This window comes from Mercurialis annua, linkage group LG1-X (assembly GCF_937616625.2).
Source record: "Mercurialis annua linkage group LG1-X, ddMerAnnu1.2, whole genome shotgun sequence".
NCBI classification, from domain to species: Eukaryota; Viridiplantae; Streptophyta; class Magnoliopsida; order Malpighiales; family Euphorbiaceae; genus Mercurialis; species Mercurialis annua.
The window spans coordinates 69,283,944-69,304,577 of NC_065570.1; the positions used below are offsets into that span (position 1 = coordinate 69,283,944).

The 20,634-nt window shown below is 30.4% G+C and overlaps 2 protein-coding genes across 3 annotated transcripts; both read right to left on the minus strand.

Annotated features, from left to right (window-relative positions):
- Positions 1-1,667: 1,667 nt before the first annotated feature.
- Positions 1,668-8,052, minus strand: LOC126664583 (cleavage stimulating factor 64). 2 transcript variants are annotated; one of them, XM_050357045.2, is made up of 9 exons: positions 7,715-8,051; positions 7,500-7,578; positions 6,612-6,786; positions 5,467-5,736; positions 5,302-5,379; positions 5,090-5,125; positions 4,492-5,007; positions 3,347-3,667; positions 1,668-2,187 (listed from the first exon to the last, which is right to left on the minus strand). In XM_050357045.2, exons 1-9 carry the CDS (start codon positions 7,743-7,745, stop codon positions 2,044-2,046), a joined length of 1,650 nt encoding a protein of 549 aa, XP_050213002.1. In that variant the 5' UTR covers positions 7,746-8,051; the 3' UTR covers positions 1,668-2,043. The 2 variants fall into 2 exon arrangements, with proteins under 2 accessions (XP_050213002.1, XP_050213003.1); XM_050357046.2 differs by lacking the exon at positions 1,668-2,187 and having other exon boundaries at positions 3,353-3,672; positions 7,715-8,052.
- A 1,797-nt stretch (positions 8,053-9,849) lies between these two features.
- On the minus strand, positions 9,850-13,481 carry LOC126662107 (NAC domain-containing protein 17-like). The gene is made up of 5 exons (XM_050355997.2): positions 12,943-13,481; positions 12,032-12,309; positions 11,653-11,952; positions 10,665-11,376; positions 9,850-10,384 (listed from the first exon to the last, which is right to left on the minus strand). The coding sequence occupies exons 1-5, from the start codon at positions 13,127-13,129 to the stop codon at positions 9,990-9,992; spliced, it is 1,872 nt and encodes a 623-aa protein (XP_050211954.1). The 5' UTR covers positions 13,130-13,481; the 3' UTR covers positions 9,850-9,989.
- Between the last annotated feature and the right edge of the window lie 7,153 nt (positions 13,482-20,634).

The window sequence follows — 20,634 nt, forward strand, 5'->3', positions numbered from 1 at the left end:
TTAATAATTGAAGGGACAACATTTAAGAAAACAATAATAAAAGGGTGAAGAATTTATTAAATAGTAAAAGTCACAAAAAAAATGTCTAAATAAATACTCCTAGCCTAGCCTAGATGATTAAAGCATTTTCAAGTGTATTTGAAGATTGTAAGGTTACACCCTATTTCTGTATCTAACATCTAACAAAATGAAACTCTGACAATCGAACCCTATTTCTGTTAAAAGAAAAAGTGCTTCATTCTTTTTTGTTTTCAAAGGATAAAACTTCCATTGATAAAATGAAAATTACATAAAGAAATAGTTTCTCAACAAATTGAAAGAACTAATTTAAAATAATGATGAGAGCTGTTTGATACAGTCATTGAATAGAGCTTTTTCAACCATCAAAAGGTTACCCAAATCATAAATATTGAGACTACAATCTTGAAACCGCTTGAATCTTCAAACTTCAAACTTTTCAAATCTCATCTTCAACATAGATCTTCAGACCGGTAGATCTATTGAAGATTCATATTTTCCGATCTTCGTTTTTAAAAAAGTTCTAAGAAAGTAAATTTCTATCTCACAACACCTTACATTATCAAGATCATTCAACAAAAACTATAATAAGTCTTAATAAAATTCTAAATATAGAAAGATTTATAGATCTAAAAATACATAAGTACATATAAAAAAAAGATCGTAGAGATAGTAATAATATGGGCGGAGAGAAGATGATTTTCCACCATCAACAAGAACAAGATGATTCCAAGAATTCAAATTTGGCATACAATTGATTATTCCCTCCATCTTAAACCCTTAAGAAACCCTTAAGAAGGCAATAATAAAAGGGTGAAGAATTTAATAAATAATATAGCTATAATTGTTTAAGTAAAAATGAAAGTTATTTTGCATTTTTTAGCATATCAATAGTCGGACAACGGGTAAAAACACTTGTTTGATAATTTTTAAAAAAAAGTCAACATTGATACGAAAGAAATAAAAGTTCAACCGTCCAAATAGAAAAATTTAAAAAATTCAGACACCAATGCTGTAATTTATCCCTTATATAATCACAGTAGAACTCCAGTAGTAATGCAATATATATTGTTAGTAAATTAAAAACAATATGTAACACTATATAATCTCAAAAATACTCTTATCTTTTCGATATTTTTTTTTGTTTATGGCCACATCTTTTAAAATCTTCAATTTTAGCTCATGTTTCAATTTTCACTTTCAATTGCAGCCAATTATCCAAAATGAATTTAACAAAAGTTCAAATATGTTATTTATATTATTTCAATTTATATTTCAATCATAATACATTTTAAAAATGAAGTAATATGAGAGATTTATTTGAACTTTTTCCCCTTCAATTTGGACAATTGACTACAATTAAAAATGAAAGTTGTTAAATGAACTAAAAATAAAGATTTTGAAAGATGTTGAACGAAAAATTTTGAAAAGATGAGATATTTTTGAGCGATTAAGCCTAAAATCAAATATATAAATTTTGCACTTTGGCAAGCAAACGAACCTTCATCTGACAATAATTGTTTAACTGGGCTTCTAGCCACTGATTATTTGAATGCACAAACAATTGATGAGTAGCAAAAATAGAATTAAATTAACTAAAGCAATAAATTAATCAAGTTTTTTAAAAAAATTGGTAGTATCATAAATCATGGTACAAATCAAGGCCAAAAGTTGGCTAAACCAGCCTTAATAAAGAAGAAAGACGGAACAACATTCAAACTCCAACAAGGACAAAAAGATATTGAAAGTATCGAAATTCCAAGACGAGACAACGGGAACAGAATGCAAAATTTCTTTTCTTTCTTTCTAATTTAATTAATCTTTCACATATGCTAACAAAAAGCTAAGTAATGTTACACTCGATGGTAAAATGCTTGTGCATTTCACATCCCAAACTGAACCTTGTCGGAACAGTCAATTTACATGCATTTTCCATTTAGATGAATCAATTGCGGGAACTTTCCCTCCAACTGGGGAGGATCCTGCAATCACAGACAACAAATGTATTGGAGACCGACTTGCCTGTTATGACGGCTGTGTCTGATCTCGCCGAAGTGCCTGTTGGAGCTGAATAACTTGTAGCCGTTGTTCTAGCGGCAAAGAATTCAACTGCTCCGGTGTGAGGTTCATCACTTGCTCTAATAACACAGATTCCACGTCAGGTGGAAGCTGCAAGTGAGGAAGTAGAATATAGTGAGCATGCATCGGGAAAAAAACCACAAAGAGTTTTACATTAAACATCGTAGTATCGCAAAAGATCATCCCTCGTGTATGCAATGCATGCAGATAAACAAAATGTTGCTGGAAATAGAGAAGATGCATCATGTTACAACAGAAAATCCTGAGATTCTCACAAAATTCTAGAAATAATTCAACTAATATCCAATTGGATCCATTCCGACATAGTTCGTATGCCCAGGAGCACGATTTGGTTGATATTATCTTCTGAAGATCGAAAAATTGATATGATCGATCATTAAAATTAACATGTCCATCATGCTTTACATAGTTATACCCTGCCACCTAGCAAGGCATATACTCCACCAACATAAAAATGTTTCTATTTTGACAACGGGATCTTGCAATCTGCCCGTGATTCTTCAACATTTTGTTACATAAAGATATTCTTAAAAACTTGGATTGGCAGCAGTTCTTTTGTTTTCTTTTTTCAGCAAAAAGGCATTGCATTGATCATTATAAGCTTATTACTGTCGAGATCTCTGCGTCTAAGTTTATTTGACTAAAATCAAATTAGTCAATATTGGACAATGCTTGGACTACTTAAAGAATACAGATTTTTTTTCCCTTTCTAAAAGTACTGAATGGTTAAATCAGCCCAAAACATGGAAAGAAAATTAGATTCTAATGGTGATAGATTATGCCCAATTGTCCAGCTATTGAACAAAAAAATCCTCTATAGAATCAATATGTAAAAATTATGAGGGCATGTCTACAGCATGCTTGACGGTTAGCCTGAACATACTAGAATTGGATTTGCGAATTCTACAGAATTTCCCATAGGAGGTCAAACAAAAGCTGCATTCTTTGAAAAATACTGCTCAACTCCTTCCCCACCAATACTTTCCTTCAATTATCACTTGAATCTGTTGTTAGACTTAGTAGAAAATAGAAATATGATTCACAGCTTAATTTACTAGAAGGGTGAATCAACCTGTGAAGTTATGAGCATAGAAATGACAACAGGAAAATGCATGTTTGACCAGATGATAGTTACTAAAAATATCTTGAAGAGGTGACAATTTGTAATTTTGAAGATCAAACTGCCCAATGAAAATTGAAAAGAATAAGTAGATGATAGAGACATTACCCGAGAACCCTGTTTTTCAGAATTTTGCAACTCTTCTTGCTTAGGTGCGTTTGCAGGTACCGAACTAACTGTAAACGCTTGGGCAGGCCCAGATTTAGACACATTTAAGGCACTTGGTTGAAAAGACATGCTCCTTCCTTCATCTAATTTCAGTAGCTTTGTAGGGCGACTTGTTGGTTCTTTAGAACCATTAAATATGTTTGTTTGCGTGTCCACATATGCGTTACTTCTGTGGATCTGAACCGCGTTATCAGGATGTTTAATAGATCTATCACCAACATTAGCAGCCTCTGAAATGCCTGATGACTTCGAGGGTCCACGCTGCTCTACGAATACATTAGTTAATCAATATCAATACGTATAAACAACGCATATTACAAAAATTGCAGCCATCAACATAAATCATATGCTACCTTGTGAAAATGGATAGGAAAAGGAAGTTAAATTTGTTGAAATGAAAGTTAAAAGTAAAAAAACTTCTTGTATTTTCTCTTGCTTCGATGAAAGCAAAACAAAGAGAATGAATATTTCAAAAGAAAAAAAAATGCCATTCAATTTTTGGTAAGGCTGTTACTTCCACTCTCGATCTAAATAGTTTGGGAGATGCTGGTTGGTATGCCAGGACTTGATAGTTTTCTCTCCTTTCGCTTCTCTCCATTGTAGACAAGGTTCAATATCTCTCTCCTATTTTTTTTCCTTTATTTTTGTTTCACCTATTTCTCCCCACTCAAACAAAGTGTAAATGTTTCTTTCCAACACAAGCAACAAAGAAATAATAGATATAATATACAATCAGGTGAAGCCCAAATTTATGAGCATGTAAGAAACAATCACCTACTTTTTTCCACTCCTGCAAAATAAAAACATTTGCTTCATTGTTTGAGCATATATTACACATGTGCTAACACCCAAGCGAAAAAAATTAGGCATGAGTTGCTACTAGCAACTCAGTACAGCCCAGGAACCTAACCTAACCCAGCCAGAACATGTTGAGCATATCCCCTATCTAACACTGTTTCCTGCTTATCCAAACTTTCCTTAGCCTAAGGGATTTGACTGAAATCCTTAGCAGATTATCTACGGCTCATCAAAGCATTCATCTCGAGTAAATTTTTTATTAAATGGTGCTAGAAAGGTTTCATTACCTGGAATGCAGCATCTGATGTAAGAGGTCGAGGTAAAACAGTTGATTCCATTGCTACATTTGGAAGAGCCATTTGAGAAGAACGCCCAAAATTTGCAGTTCCAACCTGTTGTCCCATGTGTTGTAGCAGTGAAGGTGGTATTTTCTGGTTCAAAGATAAAGAATTGGCCACCTGAATTTGTGGTCTCACAGATAGTACAGGAGTAACAGGTGGCACTCCAGATTGGCCTGGCAATAAGACTGGTCGAGGAATATTGGTATTAGGGTGTAGTGGAACCTGGCTTCGAGGCTGAATTTGTTGTAGAGGTAAGGAAAATTGATTTTGTACCAAAGATTTTTGAGAGGCAGAAGAAAACTCGCCCTCTTGCATTTTAGACACCAAGCTAGATGGCATCCTCTGTGCAATAGATAGTAACCCAGGAAGAGTTTGGACTGCTGGCTGCTGACCCTGATGAGTTTCTTGTAAGGGACGGCCTGCAGGTTGACCTGGAGGTTGCCGAATATTTGGCATCTGTAACTGCAACATTCAATATTCAGTAAGCCATAATTCCTGTTCACTTAGAACAAAACTAAGTTATACTTTGAGGTATTTAACAAACCACTTGTGGGGTCACCATTCCTAGCATTATCTGTGCCTGTAAAAAAAATACATAGTGAGGATTCTGCCGTGAAACTATGTGTATATATAGCAACAGAAAAGACACCCTTTTATCCAACGGGAAAAATAAGTGCCGGTATAAATGACTTCAAAAAGAAATAGACAAATTACCCTCTATTTCTAAAGTTAGAACAATTAACAAAGGAAAAGTACCTGAAAAAGAGCTTTTGGCAAATGTGGCCTTGCAAGCAATAGCTGGCGAGCTTGTTCCCTGTTTTGTGTGGCCATGACCTGAGTAGAATAGGTTCAGATATTTTATTCAACAATACAAGCAATCCATAAAAACAGGGTGAGTACGAGGTTAATCTAAGTGTATACCTTCAGCTCGGACATGATATCATTCAATTGACTCCTAGACATTTTGGCCAAATGAAGAGTTAGTGGGTCACTAACTAATGCTGATTGATTCTGTAAACCATTTAAATTTGATTGCATGCCAGTCTGAACACCACCTAAAGCTCCTGCCATGACAGTTGCAGCAGTTAAAGCTATATGTAGACCAATTGGTTGATGATGAGAAGATTCCCCAACAATTGCTGGACCCCCAGCTTGTTTCTGAGGGTCTGCAAGTCCAGGTCCCCCACGACCCTGCAAGTAAAGCATAATCAATATAAGTGTTCATATATGATGAAAACAAAACACAAGAAACAAAACAGACTCAAAGCAGAAGAACAAGCAATGAGAAGGAAAAGGAAGATCACACACTGTTAAAAATATGTATTGTACGATCCAATTGTCAACAGAAAAATTCTATTTTCAACAGTTCCATATCCAATGGCTGCCTTTCAACCATCAATTTAAGCTGGTTATCTACTGAATGCAATCATGAAAAACTCTTTGATCTGCAAGCAGTTTTGAGGTAAATGAAAGTTAAGAAGCGGCCATGCTGATAACTATATGACACTTCATATACATATCATAACCCATATCTACATAATCCATCAAATTGGGCACTACATGTAGTTCTCATGTAAAACCTTCATCGATTCACTTATAAAACATCAAAACATAATTGGTAACTTTTCTCACTGAGCAGACATCTCAAATAAATTGGTCCACTAAAACTGGGAAATAATTTTATGATTATGGTTTCACCTTCCCACATAAATATAAAGAAAAAAGATAATTTAAACCACCCACTTTAACTTGTGTTGCAAGACGAGTAGCTGCACAAACATGCCCACAGCAGGCAGTTATTGAATCAAATCTTAATACAGCTTTTGATACATTAATAATTTAGATGTAAAATAAATATATCAACATATCACAAAGACAAGCAGTAAATAGCAGGACAATCAGCACGCTTTCTCCAATTTGGGACTAGAATACAATATGTACTTTAGCAGCAACTGAATCCACTTTTGAAACAAGTTTCTTCTAGAACACGACAATATCTTAGAGAAAGTATTACAGGCAATAAGCGCACAGAAATAACATATCCCTTAAAGAACAAAGAGCTATACCTGTTCACGGTTTTTGTCGGCATTTTTGTCATTCTCAGCAAAATCAACTCGCAACTGCCTACCATTAATCTCATAACCATGGAGATTTCGACGAGCACTTAGCGCCGTCTCTTCGTCCTTATATTCGCAGAATCCATAACCTCTTGGTTTCCCTGTCTCTCTATCAATGACTAACCTGAAATAAAAATTAATAATTTAGACAGAGAATATTATATCTATTATAGGGGGGAAAGACTGGATTTACAGGACATGGCATACTAGTTAACTCGCCGTTTATGATCATTCTACAATTAATAAATAAACCATGAAGATTTTGAATTATCATTTATTTGTTAAAATACAGACTGTAATATTTCCCTAGCAAATAGGCACTAAAAAGAATATTAAGAACTATCAATATTTACAAGCTAATACACTAGACTGTTTCCCTTGATTCCGTCTTTCCCTATCAAAATGTGACTTTTATTTCTCAAAATAAACTCTAATCTGAAAGAGTATTTTCATATTCTCCATCAAGCACTTAACAGTTTTATAACAGCATAAGTATAAATAAAATATTATCAAGCCCCATATTCATTTCCTGAGCAACTTTACCAACTAGCAAATAAAGTGCCAATAAACCAAACTAATACCATAATGTGTTCCTTAACTTGAGAGTTCCTTAAACCGTTTGCCTTATTTTACGATCGAATCAAGTCAAAACCAGACCTTTACTAAAACATAAAAAATTAGAAACAAAGTAAATAACTTCGCTGGTTCCTTAAAATCAGGAAGAAAAAAACAACAATTTGATAATCTACAGCTTAAAATTAGAAGCAATGGCTCTATTAGAACTGCAATTGTTTAACGGTATCTAAAACGAATTAAAAGTGTAAAATTAATGGTGACCTGAAGGAGACAACAGGCCCAACTTCTCTACAAATATCAACGAGCTGCTCCTCAGTAGCATCATATGGTATATTTCCAACTGCAAAAAATTCCAAAAACAACTAATGAATAAGCAATTCAATAAAAAACTCGAAAAAATCAATCAGCAGCAGCAAAATTTAAATTCAATAACCAAATTGGCTAACTAGAAGCTTAAAGATAGAATTTGTTTTTACCAAAAACGCAGCAACGAGGATTGGAAGCCATTAATTCAAAAAAGAAAGAAGAAGAAGAAGAAGGCGGTGAAGCAGTGCTTCATCTTCTTCTACCTTCTTGCTCTTCAATCAAAACAAAAACGCAGTCGTTCAATAATTAATTCAATTGGGCTTTGCTTCAGAAGTATGAACAGAAATTCTGGTTTTGTATGGGTTTGATGTGTTAGTGTGATCGGGAAACAAAATTGTGAATGGAATTAGTGACTGTCTTCACGACCAACTTTACTTTAACCCTTTTACCTACGACAACTCGCAACGTTTTGTTAGGAACAGATGTGTGATTCTGTATCAATGCTTAACACAAATATTTATTTCTTTATAATAAGGAAACCCACCATTATTTACTAATTTTTAAAAATACCCAATAAATTCAAACAAAATTATCTTACCTTAAAAATACACACATATATCTTTAATATCTCAAACGCTCATACATTTTCGATGCACTTCCAATACATAGCGGATACAACAACAAAAATTACGCTTTAATTTTTATCGTTAAAAATAAAGAAAATAAAGATTATATTTTAATTATAATTTAATATTAAATAAATAATAGATAGAGTATTTTTAAATCTAACTTCACCATTATATTAATTTATCAATACATGCTATATTTGTAAATTCATGTACTATATAAATACTTATTAATTTAATTACTAAAAATATTAAATTATTAAAATAAAAAAAATATTTTTAATAAAAAAATTACTTACATGCCATTTCTCTATTTATATTTGTGTACCAATAACTTAAAAATGATGACTCCTGTAAAAATACAATGGTTATGGAAGTATAATTACATGCAAAATAAACTCACAACAAAAAAGAGAGTATAAAGAAAATGAGAAAACATTAAAGATATGATATTATGATTGAAAAATTGTTCTTACGAATCCTTCATAGTCTCGTGAGGTAACTATCCTCCGTTGTAATGATGTTATCCCTAACCCCCGGTTTTAGGCAGAGTTTGAAATAATTTTGACCGGACCGGTCATAGTTTGAAATCAGAATTGGCTAGTGACCATGAGTCATGGCAATTGAAAGATATTTTTTGTGCACATGATGTTTATCATAGGCACTTGAAAAATCATGAGTCAAAAGTGATATTCAAAAGAGACAACTCCAACTATGTAGCCAAAAATTTACAGATTCCATACATGTAAAAACTACAATTCACATTGACTTGTTAAAATCAGTAAAGCATCTCAACAAACTCAAACTAATTACTATAATATGATTACAATAAACCAAATTCATAACACTAATCTATGGACAAACACAAACTTCTCAATTTATATATCCAGCTATGAACCTCATAATCAACCCTTAATGTTGGCGGTCTGTATTATATAATCATTTATGATCCTTATTGTTACTTAAAAATCCTAAAAATTTGATATAACAAAAAGAGAGAAGAAATTACGAGAACAAAAATAACATCAATTTTAAACATAAGAGAGAGATGGAGAAGTTAATTAAAAATATGACAATTCTATTTAGGCCTAATCACTCAAAAACCCCTCACCTTTAAACTTTTTTTCAATTCTACCCCGACGTTGAAAATTTGTCAATTTTACCCACTTTGGAATTTTCCGTTTTCAATTGTACCCCAATATTTTAATTTTTGTTAATTTTTTTACTTAAATGATGAAATCATTCAATTAATTAAGTCTAAACATGAAATTAAATTCTTTTTTATTCAAAAAAGTACAAATAAGTCCTTTATTTTTAAAAACTAACTAAAAACCATAATCAAATTAACACTAATTTAAATTTTTAATTAATTTAACTAAATTTTATAAATATACAATTAATATATACGAGACATGTGGAATGTTTTAATCAAATTTCCAAACGCAAAAGACGTTAATTTAATTTTTCAGGGTACAATTGAAACACAAAAATGCAAAATAGGGTAAAATTGACAAATTTGCAACGTCAGAGTATGATTGAAAAGGGGCTAAAAGGTCGGAGTTTTTTAAGACATTAGGCCTTCTATTTAAGCTTTAAATCAAGTGTTAAAACGATTACACCCTTAATCCAGATGTGCAAGTAACTAAAGACTTGAATGTAACGGGAGCATAAATATGCAATTGGCCTAATAATAATAATACTTCTTACTTTGCATATATACTAAAAAAAAAAAAAAACTTAACTCTTTACATTCCAATTTCACATCAGAAAATTAGATTAATCCTTAGAACTAAGCCATAGATGAAGCTATGATATAATTTCATGAAAAGATAGCTCTCCCCAAAAATCTAACTCCTCCTACTATAACCCATAACACCGCACATAATATTCCAAGAATAGACAGTATAATAAACCCTCTATTTCCACTTCCCCCATCCCTCCGTGCATTTGCATTTGCACTACCATTGCGGATAATCACATTATCACCACTAATACTGCTGTTCCTCACATTTATTAATTTCATCCTGCTGAAACTCGACATTCGCTCGAAAGCTTTGTTTACCAAAGGACTTTCCGAAGCTGATGCCGGAGTAGTTGGTATCGACTCCAAAAAGCCCCACAAGGTGGACGAGATCCAACTAGAAGAGCCGTCCTCTTCCTCACCGCCGTTTTGATTTTGATTAGCTCCGGTAGGTTTAGTTTCGGAACTCATACCTGAACATGACCGAATTACAGCGAAACGTTTTACATATCATAAGATTTTTCACAAGCAGATTCAATAATACTATATAAATATAAGTACTTGTACTAGAAGAGCTCTTGGAATCTGGCTCAAAGTCCCATTTTCATGGAGGCCTGAGGACCATCGATCTGAACAAGAGCTCTGAAGGGAAGAGCTACTGTGACAGCTACTTCGTCACAGATAAATAAGCAATTCAGTGAAATAATACACCAAGTGGCGAAAGAGAACGCTTATATTTTAAACCATTTATACCTGGATTAGGTTGAGAAAGAGTTCCTTGAACTGGTTCTGGAGTAGTAAACACATCAGTTGTCAGGTCATTCAACCACAGCTCATCAGCACCAAATGTTTCGGCATACATGTAATCCACATTGTTCGCTGACGAATGGGTCTCTATCTGGTAGCCCATCTGGTTTGCCATTGAATGTGGCTCTGGCTGGCACTCCATTTGGTTTTCCATGAAAAATGACTGCGACTGGTACTCCACCTGATTTCCCATGAAATGTGACTGCCCCTGGTACTCCACCTGATTTCCCATTGAATGGGGCTGCGGCCCGAAACCAACTTGATTTACATGTGAAACTGTCTCCTGGTCAGCAGGCCCCATTTCACGAAAAAACATGGCGGAATCATGGTATAGATCAAAATCAGCCAGTCCGTCAAAATCATCAACCTCCAAGCACTCTCCAGGGTTTTCAGCCTTGCATAAAGCAGGTTCAGGGCCCATGAGATCATCAATTTCAAGAAAATCTTCTTCACAAAAGTGGGGCACCTGTTCAGAGTTACTAGGAACAGATGAGATTTCAGGTGCCTCCAATGAATGCAGTTTAGAAGTAGCAGTCTGGTTGGCCTGCACATCATACTGCTCGCAACTTGGAGGTGATGCTGAAATTGGCTCAACAAAGGTGATTTCTCTGATAGAGGGATCCATGAGTGTACTTTGGGTCTCTTCATCACAAGTAACCTGTAAGAATTTTTTGCATAAATCAATAAAACATATATTGATGGAAATTAATTGAAAAATGTGCACATGATAGAACAATATTACTTTTCTGATGAACTTCTTAAATAGTTTATATCTCACCAATTATAATTTCCAGATTTGCACCAAGGTACAAAACCAGCCTCAGACTGATATCAAACTAATTAGAACAAAAAACAGCAGTAGCTAAATTCAAAGAATGTCAAATGGAGAACCATTCACCACTAAATTAATAAAAAAAATCAACATGCAACTGACCTTCGGTAGGCTATTAATATAATCAGTGATCACTGGCAGGTCAACTGGATCTTCATCAGCAATCAGTTTCATGAAGTTCTCAAAATCGTTTAATTGCGGATCTACTTGAGTACTAGTCTTGGTGTTATCAACAACAGGTGGTGTTACTATATTAGCCTGGTTAACAGGAGTAACAAACTTATCCACAACCAAACATTCATCATCAGCCCAATCTTCTTCCTTAAAAGGTGCTCCGTACTGCTCACCATTTTTTGGACCGGGTCCACTTTTCTTGTAAACCTTGTAAAGTGCATAATACTCCTGCCATAAGAAACCGGTGTCAATTAGAATGAAATTTCAAAGAATGACCAAGCGAGCAACAAAATATCTAGCTGAATACCTTAATATTTGGGCACCTCTTGAGCTCCTCTTCATCTAAAGTATATTCATGCATGACCCAGTCGGTCCTCTCACCACTAGGAGCACGACCTCTATAAAAAACTAGAGTCTTCTTTACTCCAACATTCCGAGAATTCATAGTGACATTTCGATCCTTTCCGGTTGCCTTCCAATACCCTTGTCGGGTAGCCCTGTTTGACCTAGCTCCATTAGGATACTTCCTATCCCTTGGACTGAAAAAAAACCACTGCCTATCTCCGCTCTTCAATATGGATTGCCCTGAAAAACAAATTCACTTTGTTAGACACAAAGTACCAACAATGCTCCCATACTTATTAAACAAACTAAAATCAATACCGGCCCAAAAATGAAAAGGCAATCATCAAACAAAGAAAACATCTCAACATTGTCGCATTACAAAACCACTCCATCAATTCTAAATTCTACGAATGCCAGCACCCTTTAACACAGGCTCAATCAAAAATCAAGTACAAGTTAGGTCTCCAATACACGAAAAAACCAAGGGATAAAACATAACTTTATAAACATACCCGAATAAAGCAGAACTCATATTGACATCATTCTCTGTACCCAAATATTTTGACAAGGTTAGTTCAACAGAAATCCAGTTCAAGGCAAACCATTGCTATATAATTCATATAAAAAAAATTAAAATAGCATCATATGATATCATCTCAGGCTGTAACAGAAAACAAAGTTCTCATGATTTCATCTAAAACAACAAAGTCAACCCACAAAAACACAAAAAAATAAAGCAGAAGCCGCCAGAAAATTGCATAAAACATGATTGCAGATCTATTAATCAAACAAAATCAAAAAAACACATCCAAGAAAACAAGAACAGAGAAACAAATAGAAATCAAAAGGCTATATAATCTAACAAGTGAATACCGGGTAATTCCTCAGGATCCCATTTATAAACATCAAGCTCTCTGATAATATCAAGCCTTAATCTCCTCCTACAAATTTTCCTCTTGAGATAATAAAGCACCAGCTCCTCATCGGTTGGGTGAAACCTAAACCCAGGTGGCCATGCCTTATCATCACGGCTCTTACAAGAACCTGTAGCCACCGTCATCGATGGATTCACTGAATCACGCGCACACTATTCAAATCAAATTTAAAACTTTACAAATAAAGACAGATTATTAAACAAAACAAACCCTTTTCTCAAATCTAAAACCTACCCAGATACTAACTAACTAAACCCAGTAAAACCCGCAACTTTTTTTTGATCGTATGAGAGAAAACTACATGCTAGCACTAATTAGGTTTTTGTTGTGGTTTTTTTTTAACGTGATTTCGATAAGCCAAAAAGGACGAAAACTTTCTTATTTTTGGATTGTGTTTTTTTTTTTTTTTTTTTGAGGTGAATTGTTGGTCAAGCAAAATTAATGAAAAAAATTAACAAATGAAATCTCACCAAAAAAATTTAAAAATTGATTAGAATTGGGGCAGTTTATATAAAAGGTATGTGAGGACTGAGACGAAGATTCCAAGCGATTTACGATTCTTATTATTTTAATTGATATTTCAGTGGGTTTAAATTTGGTGTAACACTGAGTAGTGTATTGATCAGTGAAGTAGGATTTTATCTTGGGTTATGGTACAAAAATTAGCTAATGTTTATTCTCTGACTCACCTGACTCACTAATGTATTTGAGTCTCAAAAATGACCTAACATTATTAAAATGGAATAAATATATCATTCGTCTAACGGTAGCATTTTTTAACATTAACTCGGCTGATGTGATATATAATTAGCATTTTTCTAATGTTTTCGAGTCTCAAAAATAACCCTAACGCTACAAATATATCCTTCGTCTAACGGTAAATGGTATATTTATTCCAGTTTATAAATGTTACGGTCATTTTTTAGACTTAAAAAATATTAGAGGGTCAGGTGAGTCACAAAATAAACATTAGGGGGTTAGGTGAGCCACAGAGTAAATATTAGGGTCATTTTTATAGCTTATCCCTTTTATCTTTTACTTTATTCCGACTTTCTGCTCTCTGGTGGACCAGATATATTTTTGACTAGTTGATTGTTGTGTTTCTTAAAATATCAAATTTTGGATCAGCTGAATTTATTTTTCATATTAGTTAAGGTAATTTTTAGTCCAACTTATTTTGCGTATTATTTTAGACACCGTTTTAATTGAGAAATTTATATCGAATAAAATTCAAACCGTGGAATTCATAAATCCATAAATTTTACATGTCACTGATTTTAAATTCATAAATTCAGTAAAATCTATTGATTTTAAAAACTCTCAATCCATACAATACCTTAAGCTTAGGATATAAAATTGGAAATGTTAGCCGCTGATCTGATAAAAAATTATACATATAAAAAAATCCAATCTTCATAGAGTTTTTAATTTTTTTTTCACAAAACACCTGGTCATTTTTAATAAATAAATTAATTTAAAATTATTTTTTTTATATTATCCTTTTTAAAATATATCAATGATTTATAATTTATTGCCACCGATTGAAATATATAGAATAATAAGAATTAATCACTGCATTGAATTAGGGCATGTTATGAGTACAGAAAAAATTTGTACTTGAGGGTTTAGCCTAATGGTTAAGCCTTTTTCCGTATATCCAGAGGTTGGGGGTTCGAATCCCAATTCTTGCACAGGCCGTGTTTGCCTGATTTATAATTTGATTAATATCTTACTAACTCACGCTAACAACTGGTATGTATAACACTTGGCAAAAAAAATGAGAATAAAAAAATTTTAAAAATTCATAATACTAATTTTTTTTATTAATTGTGCAATAGATAGAAAATTGTAATAGAATGGAAAGAGAACTATAATATATGTGCATTTAAGTAATATAGGTGAGTAGGTGGTAAACAAATTGAGCCGTTTGTGATTCGGTTTGATAAAAATTCAATTTAATTTTGTTTGTACTCTTAATAAACTGAGTTTGAATTTAATTTAATTTTTATTTATTTTTATTTATTTAAACGATTCAAATTTAAATTCAATGGTGCTATATTCATGAACGATTCATATGTGAGCTTAATTAAAAATGTATGAGTTGACCCATATAGGTGCTCAATTTAAAAGTTTGTGATTTAATTTGTAATTAATCTACAAAATACTAATACAATATTCTCACATCAATACTTTAGTTAGTATATTTGTCCAATATTAGCACGAGTTATGCTCACGCATACTATAAAAGGTTAAAGTGACAACAAAATAAAGTTTATATGTTAATGACAAAGGGAAATTATTGTCTTTCAGATCGTTGCTCAACGCGTACTATTGGAGCTATAATTCATTAGTTAAAACTGCTGTTAAATAATGTTAGATAATAAAACAATTTAGTTAGCCATATGATATTTATTAATAAAAATTCATCATATAACATACTTTTATACTGGATTACCTATATAAAAGTCCATGCGGCACTAATGTGGCATGTAATATTATTTAAAATTTCAGCGTTTATATCAACATTTTTTAACAAAAAATTTGATATTTCGAATTAAAAATTCAAAGTTGGGAAAATTTGTCGACAATTTCGACGAAAAACTTAGCGACAGATTCTATCGTTAATTCGTAGGTAATTTAGCGACAGATTTATTATCTGTCGCTAATTACAAATCTAGCGACAAATTTGTGATCCGTCACTGATTACAAAATTAGCAATATATCACAACCTGTCGCTAATTACAAATTTAGCGACGGATCATATCCGACGTAATTTGCTATTTTTAATTGTGTGAAAATTCGTGTTAAAATTATAAAACACACTAAAATTTGTGATTTTTAAAATAATCGAGCTTAATTTCGATGTGATGTATTTGGCTTTATGTATTATTTGACCTCTCAAATAAATTGTTTTATTATCCAACACTGTTGTACTAGTATTTTTTGGGTGATTATACTCATTATTTTCCATCTCAATCACCTCTCATTTCAAATATAATCATTGAACTCATTTCAATAAAACACATTCATTGAATTTCTAAAAGGAAGTAAAATAACAGTGTGAATACAAATTTAATGAATCCTTAATGTAATTAGAAACGTGTAGACCTAAACTACTGAATTTTAAAGAGTACATAAATTGAAATTCATGTAAGTTACTCTTTTTTTAATCAAAAATAAATTATAATAAAATCAAATCAAAGTACAACAAAATAGATTAAAAATTTAAGAAATCAAAAACACTAAATTCAATCTAGTATTTGATCTATTAAAATATAAAAAAAATATAAAAAAATCAAAATTTACATTAAAATTTTGATGATTAAAATAAAATTAAAAAAATCCTATCTACTTTTTTATAGAGGGAAAGCACTTGTAAGAGGATTTAAGCACACAATTTAGCAGTTTGATGCCCAACATTTATACCATTTGATCTAGGCTAAACCCATGTAAAGGCTCTTGTACTATATAATTTTTATTAAAAAAGCCCTTTTACTATTTTTTTGTTCTTCAGGTCCTTGTACTTGACAAAATTCCGATTTTCAGGTCCTTTTGAGGGACTGGAGGAACAAAAAAATTGTAAGTAGAGGGACTGGAAAAAACTAAAAAAGGACCTGAAAATCAAAAATTATGTAAGTAGAGGGACTTGAAGAACAAAAAAATAGTACAAGGGCTTTTTGAACAAAAATGATATAGTACAAGGGTCTCTAGATGAGTTTAGCCTTTGATCTATGACTCATTGATTCCCATATATAATTTATCTATATTATATATAAAAAGTACATGCAGGAGGCGGGGCGCAAGGGGCATATTTATGCTAATGTCATTTTCATTTTATAAAATATAATTATTAATTAAAAGATATTAAAACAATTATTAAAATTTGAGTACTAATTAAAATAAACTACTATTTTAAGATAATTGTTTAGAGTATTAACTAAAATAAACTATTTTAAATATTTAATAATTATTTTTTTAATTATTTGTTAATTATATAGAAATCCAAATAAGATAAACTACTTTCAATAAATTACTATTTTAATTATTATTTTATATTTTCTATTCTATAATCATAAAAATGAATATCAATTTGAATGTTAAACTATTAAAATAATTATTTAAAATATTAAATAAGATAAAATATTTTTAATTAACTACTATTTTAAAAATTATTTGATAATTTCACGAGTCACGTGTGAAACACGTAAAACTACACTAGTATTTATAAAAAAAACTTATAACTACTTTTCGTTTTGAATATATTTTCATTTAACTTTTGAAAATTTTGAATGTTTAAAATATTTAAGTATGAACAAATGCCGATTTTTTTTATAATTTAAGAATGTAAATAAATTTAAAAATAATCTCAGAAAACACACATAATTTTAATAATAAAATTATTTAAAAACTATAAATAATATAAATGATATTTTTGTAACTTTTAGTTTTTTTAAAAACTGCATTTTATAATATTATTACTGTCATAAAATATGTTCATCTTTTGTGTATTTTTTTTTTCAATTTAATAACAGTATATTAAATGTCTTATCTTGCATTTCAATCTTTTGAATTTTTTCATCCTTAATCTCAGTGTCATTTCATGCGTTATTTTTCATAAAAGTAATACTTTTTTGAATGACCAAAACTACATCGTATACGATATTTAAGCTATAAATGGCACAAAATGAAAGATTTGACTTTTTATGCTATAATTAAAAAATTAGCATATATGATACCACGTTTGATAAATTATATTTAAATTGAATAGAAAATGCAAAAATTAAAAATAATTTACAACAACAATCCATACAACTTTTTTATATAATTTAAAAGAAAAAAGAGTTTTTGGAAAAAAAAATCGATCTATAATCTAACAGATTACTGCCATTGTTTATATATTTAAGCTAAACACAATTAAAAGAGAAAATATTTATAAGTCGCCGTTGACAAATCTTTTCCTTAGCCCCCATCTCCACTCTCTCATTCAATCAATTAAATTAGTCATTAGTTAATCTCTTATTGAATTACATCTTACACATTAGCCAATATGGAATTTTAAATTTTAAATAATCGTAAAATTTCAAAAAATACATTATTAAAATTTAATTTTAATTATATCCTTTTCGAATTTATTGTTTTACCCACTTTTATAAATTTTTAAAAAATATGTAACAATTTATATTTTTCTTATATTATAAAACAAATTTAAATATGCCTCTGATATTACATATAAGGTCAAGGTGAGATTCTGAATAGTGAAATAGATTTTCTTATAAGCAACACTTCAACATTATCGTCTCAACCCAATGTCAAATGCTTGGATAGTTTTTAGAGGTATTGGCAAAAATAATATTAATGTTTTAATTTTTTAGCAATTTTAGCTTAACGTTTAAAACGTTACGAAATAAATTTTAACTTTTTCAATTTCGCCTAATGTCTTAAAAAAAACCCCAACTTTTTATTCCTTTTTCAATCTTATTCTGACATTGAAAATCAGTCAATTTTATCCTATTTTGTATTTTTTCATTTTAATTGTACTATGAAGCATAAATTTGACCTTTATTTATTTAGCAAAAGTTTAAAAATTCTCTAAATTGATCTTTTTAGCATTAGATTAACTTTTATATAAAATTAACCATATAATTATTTCCTAATTTCTATACACATTCGCTGAGTTTTATACATTTTTTCTGTTAATTTTTTTTAATTTAATTTATACATATAAATCACTAAATTTAAAATGATAAAATGAAATATTGTTAACGTCCATTTTGCAATTTAATTATATAAAAATATTGTCATGGACGTCAATAATAAAATATATACAATCAACTCTCTAATATTTAATATTAAATATATTATTAATAAACTTTTATAAAATTAATTTCAATATTACTTCTTATATAATATTCAATAAATTATGATTAATAGTTTTTTTATCCACATATGCATTAATAGATGGTTGACACTTGACAATATATGGCTTAAGCTACCCTAAAGTTTTTGTATTATGTGTTTTTATTTTTTTTATTTGGTTCTTGTATTTTTGAAAACAATTTATGAAATCTTTGTATTTTTTTTACTTAGTTCTTTTACTTTCAAAAAACAACTTTACTTAATCCTTGTAAGTGCACTACATTTCCGTATATTTGTTAACAAAAGATCTTTACAAACTCATTTTTGAAAATATAAGGACTAAATGAAAAGGTTTATTTTTTGAGGAGGAGGTAAATAAAAAATGGAAAAAATAAAAAGACTATAAGATAGATTTTGCCATATAGCAAGGATATTTGATTACAAAATTTGGTGTTTCGTTAATGTGTATTTTTTTATTTATAACTTTTAATTTCTAAATCTGCTTCAGAATATGTGTTTATGTTGATATTTTTTTAAGGTCTAATGGGGTAAAAGAATCAAAAAAAATTCGACTTTCTTATAATATATTCAAACTTTTAAAAGTTGTAAATTTATAAAAAATTGACAATTTCTTTGTAAATATATCCATTTTACCAAAATTTATTTAAATATGCCTATAATAGCAATTGAATATATATATATAAAAAATCAAAATCAAAATTGAAAAGAAAAAGAATTGATAATTGGAATGTCACGTGATTCGATCACTTTTGAAAAATATCAAATAGATTTTAAACAATTGAATAGATTTTTCACGAATTAGTCAGATTAGGATAGATTTACAACTTTTGAAAAATTTAGATATATTTTTAAAAAATTAAAAAGGTTTAGCTTTATAATACCATTAGCCTTTTTTTATGAACAAACTATAAAATGGACGACAAATTTTTAATGTTGTCCTTCGAAAATTAAAAATTGTACGGTTATAAATGGAAAATAAACAAAAAAATTCAGGGCTAAAAGTAAAGATTACTCCAAATTCTTTGACCCGTTAATAAATAAATTTACTTCAATTGTTTTTTAAGCTGTAAACATATTTGTCAACACTTTTTGCACTCATCAAATATATATCAAATATAATACTTGCTAAATGTATTAGTATTAATAATATTAGTATTAATAGGACTATTTTTGTTATGTAAGTAATATCTATAATAGAAACAAAAAAAAAGTAATATCTATAATCTTTTTGGGTCAATTGAATTTTTCATAACAATTTATCAACTCTTTTTGAGTTTTGAAACGATCGTCGAAAGGTAGGTTTAGAGAAAAAAAAAGAATATCAAACAATAAAGTAAAATTAAAATATTGTTTCAGCTCCGTTCTAAATTGAGTCAATTGACTCGTAATATAAAACAGTGAGAAACAAAAATTAATGGTAAGGTACAATGCATGGTCAGGTTTTGTACTTTTCTCTTCAACTTTTACATTATGCTAAACTTTTTTTTTTTGCATCATTGCATTATGCTAGACTATAATTAACTGCTAAGTAATTCCAAATATAGACCGGTTCATATTAATTTGGACTGACCGAGTCATTTTGATCTCTAATTGTGCTTATTATAATCTGATCTAAATATAATAATTACTTTCCAATTTATATTTTAAAATATATTTCATATGTAAATAATAAGACAGGTAAGGTTCAATTATACTACCTCACCAATGAACTCTATCTCGATCGATGAAGAGTGAAGTACAAAATCATAAAGAT